The sequence below is a fragment of the Lactuca serriola genome, chromosome 1, assembly GCF_051521515.1.
Source record: "Lactuca serriola cultivar US96UC23 chromosome 1, Lser_US96UC23_V15, whole genome shotgun sequence".
NCBI lineage: Eukaryota > Viridiplantae > Streptophyta > Magnoliopsida > Asterales > Asteraceae > Lactuca > Lactuca serriola.
The window spans coordinates 211,712,450-211,722,929 of record NC_136408.1 but is presented as its reverse complement, the minus strand read 5'-3'; the positions used below and the strand labels follow the sequence as shown (position 1 = coordinate 211,722,929).

General features: G+C 35.0%; 1 protein-coding gene across 1 annotated transcript; it reads left to right on the top strand.

The window, feature by feature from the left end:
- Positions 1 to 8,433: 8,433 nt before the first annotated feature.
- LOC145072485 (clavaminate synthase-like protein At3g21360) lies at positions 8,434 to 9,897 on the top strand. Its single transcript, XM_079018921.1, has 3 exons — positions 8,434 to 8,826; positions 8,927 to 9,180; positions 9,262 to 9,897. The coding sequence occupies exons 1-3, from the start codon at positions 8,446 to 8,448 to the stop codon at positions 9,626 to 9,628; spliced, it is 1,002 nt and encodes a 333-aa protein (XP_078875047.1). The 5' UTR covers positions 8,434 to 8,445; the 3' UTR covers positions 9,629 to 9,897.
- Positions 9,898 to 10,480: the final 583 nt, after the last annotated feature.

The window sequence follows — 10,480 nt, the reverse complement described above, 5'->3', positions numbered from 1 at the left end:
ATGCGATGAATTTTCTGTCCTATTTCACAGTTCAAATGAAGTTGAGTGATGTTAGAATAAAGACGCTTAGCAATTAAACAAAACACATTTCTGTGTTTCAAAAGTTTCAAATTGTCTCTTTGTAAATAAATGTTTTCGTCTTTGCATTTAATCAGCTCCGACTCCTTCAGCTCTATCCACATCCTCCGTTCCTCACTCTTTGATGATACCCTGCTTATTTGGTCAGTTAGGTTAGAATTGGTGACCCGTGTTTGAGTTAAACTTCTATCTAGATTTGAGATTCTTGAGTTTAAGCTTTTCAATTCTTTTTCATATGAGTTTTGTGGGACTTTATATGAAATAAAAACGGATTGTACCTTCTTGATTAATTCATTAAGCTCATTGAATTGCACGCTGAGAGGTTTTGCTGTGAAGCATAGGTCTCTCGCTCCTTCGTTTCTTCATTCCCACCGTCTGTATTGTATCCCCTCATTTGAGATACATCCGTCACCATCAAGCACTTCCCACTGCTTTCTTCACCTCTAGCAACATACGCCTTTCCATGAGATGGCTTCCTGACCTCATTATCCTCTGAGTCGGTTGACCAGACCTGCACACCACCGAACTCATCATCCGCTACCGAACCCTGCACAATTAAAGCATTCATTGAAGGGTTAGCAGTACCTTTCTTTCTCTTGATATCTTCCAGCTTTTTCATCAGCACAGCCTCTTCATCATTTTCCTCATCCTTCTCTGCCATTTTCTTCAAGACACAGTCTTTGGCATAGTGGTTCCTTCCTCCACAGTAGTAGCAGTTCACACCAGAATCTCCTTCAGCTTTCGGCTCTTTCTTTGGTTCTTCTGCCTTCGGTTCCTCCCTCACCTTTTCAGAACTATAGCTTCGCTACCAATTCTGATTTTTATTTGTAGGGAATCTTTTCTTAATGAACCTCTTTAGATTTGACACCATCATTGCATAATCTTCAGATGTAAGATCATAATCTTCTAAGTTGAGATCTTCATCCTCTACTACACTTTTGCTTTTGGACAGAAGAGCCAAGGATCCCAAGCTTGAAACCACACTTTTATCTTGTAAGACTATCATTTCTTGGGATTTCAGAATCCCTACTAGCTTTGCCAAAGAATAAGATTTGAATTTCTCATGAGCTTTAACAGTGGACACAACTGCTCTCCACTCAGATCTAAGACCATTCAAAAAGGTAACCTTTTGTTCAATCAGCTTCCTTTCTATATCGTGTTTGATCATCTTACTAAGAAGATGATTGAAGCGATCGAACGTCTGAGTAACAGTTTCATCGGGATTCTGCTTGAATTCGCCAAACTCTAATAAGAGTAAAGTCTGAATAGAATGCTCCAGATCTTCATCTGTGGAATATAACTCTCGCAGCCTATCCCAGATCTCTTTAGCAGTGTTGCATGAACTCACTAGCCTGAATGTATCGGATTGAAGAGTGAATCGAATCAGTCTCAATGCTTTAATGTTGCACTGAAACTTTTCCTTTTCGTCTTGAGCAACATCATTTACGTCTTTTAACAGATCATTGTACTCTTTCTGAGTTTTAATGATTTTTGACGTTGCAGAATGAGCAAATGGTCCAGAAACTATTGCTTCCCAAATAAGGTATCCATTGTCTTCCGATCCAATGACATAATCTTCAAAATGATGTGCCCAAACTTCATAATCCTTGGTGTAGAGAATAGGAATCTTCGTCGTTGATCCGATGCTGTTTGAGATATTGATGGGATTTGATTGTGACTCGTCCATGCTTGATCGTTTAACTTGTTTGACAGATCAGACTTGTAATGAATAATATTAGGGAAAAACAAATAAATGTTGAGTTACGTCAATTATGGAATGACGGCTCAATAAATATTAGTTAATGCGGAATAACCCTAATCGCAAACTCTTTCACTGAAAAAGATGTGTATGAATTACACAGCCTCCTGCTCTGATACCAATTGATAAGATATTAATTAACTTGATGATCGATTAGATCTATGTAATAGGTAAGCGATGAATATATAAACAGTAAATAACCCAAGTATGAATCAAGATGTGTCGAATGATTAGATTACTCAATCCTCAGCAGAGCTCGACTAAGAACTTCCGCTGTAGAGGATTCTAGGGTTACAAAAGATAAGAACTTGTACGCTATCAAATCTCTATCAATCTTATGTTAAGAATGCATGCAAGCATCTATATATAATAAACCCTAAACAAAACTCACGGATGGACAGGCCCATACCGGAGATACATATTAGACTAACTAACGAGCCCAATAGACGCAACACAAAATGTGACGCAATAGTTTCCATATCACAACCATTAATGGGCATATGTAAATCACTTCTCGGACCAGCATAGTTGATCAGGCTATGCCACTCCCAGGACTGATCATACATCCCCAAGTCTACTTATGACATTCAACAATCGTAATACTTTTGTTCTGCCCTAGTAACACTGATTTATTATGAATGTAGGTGTGTATACTTAGTTAAATATTTTATTATTTAAAATATAAACTCTTGGTCAGAGTATTTTAATCCCATGTGTTTATAGTTAGCATATCGTTTATGGGTTGATATACTGAATTCACTATAAACATTGCTCTGATACCAATCTATCACACCCCAAAACTAAGATCGGCGGAAACGTTCTGGGGCGGAGGATGTCATGTATAGTATCACAACACATAAACATAGTAAACAAGCAAACAACATCATCCATTGCATTAATAATGTATTTTAATATAAGTGTGTTTTGTACAGTTATAGACACCAAAAATATGAATCAAAATAAAAGATGAGTCTCTCAAGCGGTCCATCTTCTCAAAAGCTGTCATCGGTACCTGTCTACTGATGACCTGAGAATACAAGTTATTTTGAAAGAGTTTATTAGCATTAAAGTTGGTGAGTGCATAAGTATTTAGTGTCGTGTTTTGTATGAAAAATGTTTGTAAGTATTCGAGTGTAATAGTACGTAAAATGTTTGTAAGTGTTTGTTTGTATTTCCCAGAAAACCCTATGTTTTCCTTTAAAAGCAGCCTTCTACCAAGGCATCAAGTGTAACTTATGTTTGTTCATTGTAGGAGTGCATACCTCTGCCAAATGTGACTATTATTAGAAAATATAGTTTTGACAGTACTCTTTATGTGAGGAGATCACAAAGTAGACGTAAAGGAAAATAATGAGGTATTCTAGTATAATAATATTGTAATTATTATTGTACTAACTACCTTAATCCAATTGTTAATTAAGGTATAATGTGATATAGTTGTAACCATACTAATTGACTAGGGGAAATCACGACACCGTAATACGTCGAACAGTAATGACATTTGTCACCCGAAGATCTGCAGATCCCACTATAGCTAGTAGTAAGGTGTAGGATTGTCAATCCAGTATAGATCTATACACAAATTCATAGTCCCTCCAGGAGATTCTGGATACATATCGAGTCATGGCAGGGATGCCTTGCCCCGAAGTAGTGCCTCACATTTATTTCATAGTGTGTATATAGTGTATGTAATAGTGTAATGTATGTCTTACCTGATCCTCATCATAGTGAGTTCTATAATGTAGTATATAGTGTGTATGAATAGTGTGTATTAGTGTATGTTCTCTCATACTCTCATTATAGTATGATTAGTTGTATAGTGTAGTGTATTGTTTACAGTATGTATTGACTCATGTATGAACTGACTCATTATATGTTACATTGTACTAGAAGTAGCAAGTAGTATATCACCAAACTATACCTATTATAGTTTGTTAGTAAGATCATTTGTATAGCTGAGTGTATTGAAATAAGAGATGAAGCTTTTATTATCTATACATATACACATGATATATAACTAAGGATCAAACGACACTTGGACAAACAATAGGGGACTCTAAGTCCAATAGGAAATAAAGCGTATCATTAGTCCTAAGTCCTTCAAACCTTACTTATATAACCATATATGCATTGGACATGATTTGACAATATATAAGTTTAAAGGGTTCTAAAAATAACGAATTTGGAAACTGAAACTAAGTTTTATAAAGAGGTTAACATGTAAAAGTGTTTGGAAATCATTTTGAAGCAGTTTTGTTGACAAGACAATTTAAAGCATAGTAAATCCATTGGCGTACTAGTCATTAATCACATGTGATTGATATATCTAGTATGATTCAACTTGTATTTTCCCCCCATAAAAGCATTTAAAACATATAAAAGGTAAATTAAGGGGGTATGAACTCACCTGTTAGTGAGTGATGCGACTGTAGGATCGGTTTAGGAGGTTGAATGTCAATTGTGGACTTGAGTACAAACGAATCCTATTAACCATATAATGACATATGTATGTATACAATTAGTTTTTAAAGTAACTAATTACAGAATTGAGACCACCTTAGGGGCTAGTAAACACTTATATTGAAGTGTTATAACCATATATGATTCTATATAAGGGGTGTATGGATATACAAGGGAGTGTATGGTCAAAATACACCATATTGGTGTGTGTGTGCGGCTGCACACTCCCCATGAAGTGTGCCAAAACGTATTCTAAGGCCTTAGGACCCATCTAGGAAGGTTTCTCACTTCATATTCTAGCCTAATATGGAGTTTATTGCCATTTTAGGACCTAAAAAGGGTGAGTGCGGCCACTATGAAGGTGTGCGGCCGCACACCCTTCATGAATATGATAAACTCAAGTTTTCAAGCATATCAAGTGTTCTTAACATATAACCAGGTATAACACGTATATACATGTTATAGAGGCTTGAAACAGGTGATTAGGGTCCAAATCTTAGTGTGTGTTCTTAGTGTTCTTGGTGTTTTTGAAGATCTACACCAAAAACGTGTTTTCATGGATCTAAGTGGGGAAGAAGGCTAGTTAAGTTCAAGAATCAACAAGTCATAGGAGGGATTACTTACTTTTATGAAGATCAAGATGAAGATTTGGATGATACTTGAGAGAAAATGTGTTCTAGCTTTGAAGGAGTGGGAAAAGTGTTCAAAAATGACTAAGGATGGCATATATAGGCAAGAGTGTGTGGTTGAGATGGGTGTGCGGCCGCACACACCCGTGTGTTGTCGTACACTCAGGTGTGCGGCCACACACTCCATGTTTTGGAGTGTTTGGCCCGATTTTGCTTGATGTGCATCATGTTATCCCATTTCTAGGGTCCCACCTTAATTGTACTAGGTTTAGAACACTCAAATAGACCCCAAACAGTGCTAAAAGCTAGTAAAACGAGTCTAACTTTGATTCAGTTGGTCTCTTGTACAAGATAGAAATTTCGGGTTGTCACATCATCCCCCCGTTAGAGGGAATTTAGTTCTGAAATTAGAGTTTAAGCAGTAAATGGTTACAAAACTAAGCGAAAAGGTGAGGGTATTTCAGTTTCATCTGATCCTCGTGCTCCCATGTGAATTTCAACCGGCTCAACCACGATGATTAATTACTTGATCACCAGCTAAACTCGGTAACCATTTGTTACCAAACTCGTCAAGATCCCTAAAACAATCACATAACGACTTAATCCTGTAATCCGTTAGTTCATTTTAAAATATATGACAATTACATAGACTAGGGTTCATAAACCCCCTGGTTAACCAAGTCAAGAATTCCACCGGGGAATTCATCTATCAAGCTTACTGTTGAGTTCATATTCTAACAACTAACACCGGTTCCAATAACCCTTGTTTTAGAAAGAAAAAACATTAACTGTTATTGATATTTATCGATTTTTTTACAAGTTTGAAAAAACTTGTGATATTTGTTATATATATAATTTTCCTAAAATTAATTTTATATAATTTATCCAATCCATGTACTCTCCGTTTAGATCGAATACTCCTTACTCCATAGTCGCTCGCCCTGGGGAAGCCTAATGGGCTTTGCAACATTAAAGAATTATGAGGAAATGCGTTTTGGCACTCTATGGGCGCACCACGCCCATATAACTGTCTAGAGAGCCACACACCTCAATTCCCTAGCACGTGTCTCCTCCACGCTACATGTCTCCAACACCGAACACCTTAATGCATTGCAATAATAAATATACTAAGCGTTGTGACTTTTTACCGTTGACTAAGGTTGAGCACAACCTTGACCCAACACGAAGCACATATATATATATATATATATATATATATATATATATATGTGAGTGTCGTGCATTTCCAACAATACCAATCTACTTTAAAAAGTGTTATATTCTCATTTTAGTTCGCAATGATACACCATAACACCTTTCAAACTGCATTACCATTTTAGTGAAACACAAGTGTTAGAAAACCGTTTTAGTGACAACACCTCTATTGTTAGTGACCAAAATTGTTGTAGTCACTAATTAGGATTTTTCTAGTAGTGAAGCCTTCAAAAAAAATAATGATATCGCTTTTCGTCGGTGACTTCGGCAATTGCAGATTAAACCTGCATTTTTGCAGTTAAAAATGTTATTTTACGGAAAAGAATAATCGTAGATGATATCGTGTTTAGCGGATGACGTCATTTTCGGAAATTGTGGCTAAAAGGATTTTTTTTTATTTTTTTGCTATTCTCTGGTAATTTTTTTAAAATGACTATGATATATATATTTTCTCTTAAAAATATGAGGTATGCTTAAAGCCAGATATTTTATCCATAGTTTACACACGTAAATATATAATGAAGAAATCGTAAAAAAATAATACAAATTGAAAAAGGTTCATGATTATAGTTTTCTTAGGGATATATACAGTAAAGTCCCAATATTTTCATCGATTTGACAAGAAAGTTTTAAACTTTATTTTTTTGAAAGTAAAGTCCAAATTACCGGCAATTTTTGACACTTTTACCCTTTTTTCCGCTTAGCCGGTAATTAGGATTTTTTTGTCAAAAAAATAAAGTTTAGGACTTTTTTTTATCAAATCGTCAATTAGGACTTTACTGTCAAAAAAATAAAATTTAGGATATTCTTGTCAAATCGTTGAAAATATTGGGACTTTAGTGTATATATATTCTTTTTTTTTATTAGAAATTTAATGGTATGATACTCTTTAACCATAAAAGTTATTGAAACTTTATTTAGTCAGCTAGATCCTATTGAAATCTTTAACGTTTGCTTCTTGTTAAATCGTCTTTTTAATCTCAACAAACCAACATTGAAAAAAATAGAGATAATAACCAGGGTTGTGTTCGTTTTTTGCAGTCCCAAAAATGGAGAAATAAGAAACCAAAAAAAAAAAAAAAAAAAACGAAATTGTCTTTTTTTCCCTTCTCCACATTCACACTTTTTTGACTAGGCATGTGTTGTTTGTATTTATATAATTTATCCCTACTTTTTAGTTCAAGATTTGGTAGCCAAGCAAGAAGAACGTTTTACAAGTCTTTTCATCATTTCTCGCTCTCTCTTTTGCATATGTTTCTCATGACCGTGATTGTGTCAGGGTAAAGATGATGGTAAGAAAAACAGTGGTGCTGCAACAAAAGTCACAATTAAAAGTTTTTGGGTTACGAAAATACACTAAAGTCCCAATATTTTCAACGATTTGACAAGAATATTCTAAACTTTATTTTTTTGACAGTAAAGTCCTAATTGTCGATTTGACAAAAAAGTCTTAAACTTTATTTTTTTTGATAAAAAAGCCCTAATTACTAAGTAACCGGAAAAAAAAATAGTAAAAATGTCAAAAACTACCGGTAATTTGGACTTTACTGTCAAAAAAATAAAGTTTAGAACTTTGTTGTCAAATCGATGAAAATTTTGGGACTTCATTATATATATCCATTTTTCTAATAAATTTTAAAAGTCCAAGAAAAACTTATATCACAACGAATTTAAATAAGTCTATGAAAGCTTTTAACCTTTGGGGCTGCACAAGTAAAACAAAAATGTCAACTATAAGATGTTAACAGATCAACAGTTTTTTTATATATATCACAATAAAATAACATTTATTATATATCACAAAAAAATGCCATTTATCTTGCAAATTTACAGCTCAAATTCAAAAAAAGAAAAAAAAAATTTGCTATAAATTACTCTATACCGACAAACGTTTTGTACAAAAATTATTATAATTTCAGATATATAATGTACAAAAACCCATTTTTTTTTGTTTTGTAAAATAAAGTCATCAGTTTGCAGTTTGATTGTTTTTGCAAAATAACATCATTATTTTATAAAATATAAACAATTTTCTAATAATACTTTGAAATAAGATATTTTCTGAAAATTTCTTTTATATATTTGTAAGATTTTTTACGGTAAGAAGCAATTTACAATTCACGGCTCACTGAGACCATTTTATCATCTTAGATCAATGTATTAATTATTAGATAAAAGCATGTGATTCTTGTGATTATCCCAACTCCCATTTTTTAAATACAAGAACACATCGTGATCATCACTATATATAATCCAATCTAGGAAGCATGCAAAAGCATCCCACTACACAACAACACAATCAAAATGGCCTCCGGCAATATCTTCCGAGAAGTAGAACTACCTGAGCAAAAACCTGACAGCGAAGGCGCTCTATTCCCAGCGGTGTTATCCCCGATCTCTAACGCTGATTTTACTTCAACAGCAAAACTCAATGGCTTTGAAGAGGCGATCAAAGCTCACAAGCCATGGCTCGAGTCTCTTGTCCAGAAAAGAGGTGCTATCCTCTTCAGAGGCTTCCCTGTAAACTCTACTTCGGACATGAACGATGTCGTGGAGGCATTTGGCTTCCCCGAAGCGTTCTATGTCGGTGGCAGAGCCTCTCGAACCAAAATCCTTGGCCGGATTTACACCACAAATGAAGCTCCTCAGGATAAGACTATTCCTTTCCATCACGAGATGGCTTATGTAAATACCTTTAATCTATCCATATGCATCTGTTGCTTAATTTCTCAGATTATTATTATTATTTTTTAAATCGACTGATATGTGTCATGCATGCAAACAGGTTCCAGATTACCCATCAAAGCTATTTTTCTTTTGCCAAGAAGCACCAAGAAGCGGGGGAGAAACTCCAATTGTTTTGAGTCATATCATCTACGAAAAGATGAAAGAGAAGCACCCAGATTTCGTTGCAAAACTTGAGGAGCATGGATTGACGTACACAAAAATAATGAGTGACGAGGATCTTCCATCATCTTTCACCGGCAGCGGTTGGAAGTCGGCATACATGACCGATGACAAGAATGTTGCAGAGGAAAGGTGTGTATACATTTCGCTACACTAAGTTGTAATACAAGAGAAAAATATTTAAACTCCCTTTATTTTAATCTATAATTACAGGGCAGCGAAGTTGGGCACAAAGCTGGAATGGATGGGGAATAGTGTAAAAACTATAACAGGTCCGGTGCCAGGCATAAAATTTGATAAAGGAAGTCAACGGAAAACATGGTTCAATAGTCTCGCAAATAGTTATGGTGGCCCCGCGAATGCTGAAATATATGACGACAGTAGATCTATTGAGTTTGGGAATGGTGAACCTTTGTCGGATTCTGCCATGAAAGATTGCTTGCGAATCCTTGAAGAAGAGTGTGTTGCAATACCTTGGAAGAAAGGTGATGTCATGCTTGTTAATAATTTGATGGTTCTCCATAGCCGACGTCCACTAATAAAGCCACCTCGCCGCATTCTCGTTTCCCTTTGCAAGTGAGGGAAAACAGGAGTCATTCGAACTACTATTCATACAAAATTATCCCGTTCTCCGAAATTATTGTTTTTCAATCTTTTTGTACTATAAGTGTGTAATAATAAACCTAAACCTGGTGTTCAACTTAAAACAAGTACTGTTTCATCCTTGTTGATTGATATGCCAGGTGGTGGGTGGAGATGATGATGTGAAACACATGTGCTAAAGATTTTTGTTTGTATTGCTCGTTCAAACTATAAATGTCATATGGTCATTTGTTGTTTTAATTATAGCAACCGACTATTATCTTATATACTTGTTGTTCTTTTTATATCCAAAATTTCTCGTATTAAAGTACTGTTTTAAGTTCCAATGTTTTGAAAAGTCTGGAAGAAAAAGCAATCAGTTTTAAGTTTGTCCATCATTTGAAAATGCACTACTGATGTTTTAAAACGTATCATAAAGTTTGTTTGATATTCGTCTTTATATAGTTCAATGAACATCCAAGTTGGGCGATGAGCACTCTAACCGGAAAATGGACTAGTAATTACCTGCAAGGCTGTAATCCTTCATACGTGTGGTGGGTTAAAAAAAAAACCTCCAATTCTTACGGATCAACACCAACAATAATAATAATAATAATAATAATAATAATAATAATAATAATAATAATAATGTAACGCTTGGACCTGATATTAGTTAAATTCCCTAATTTATTGTATTTTCTATGGGGACTCGGCAAGTTGGAAGGTCTAACTCGTCGTGTTGAGGGGGTTGTTGGCTGCGGACTGTTGAGTCCGTTTGTGTAGCGTCTAGGGCCTTAAGTTTTGTATCTGGGTTGGGCCTGTCCATCTGTAATTTTCTAGATTAGCTAAT

Coding starts and splice junctions, on each gene's coding strand:
- LOC145072485 (XM_079018921.1), top strand. CDS start 8,446: ATGGCCTCCGGCAATATCTTCCGAGAAGTAGAACTACCTGAGCAAAAA. Junction 8,827..8,926: donor TCCATCACGAGATGGCTTAT/GTAAATACCTTT, acceptor GCATGCAAACAG/GTTCCAGATTACCCATCAAA. Junction 9,181..9,261: donor AAGAATGTTGCAGAGGAAAG/GTGTGTATACAT, acceptor CTATAATTACAG/GGCAGCGAAGTTGGGCACAA.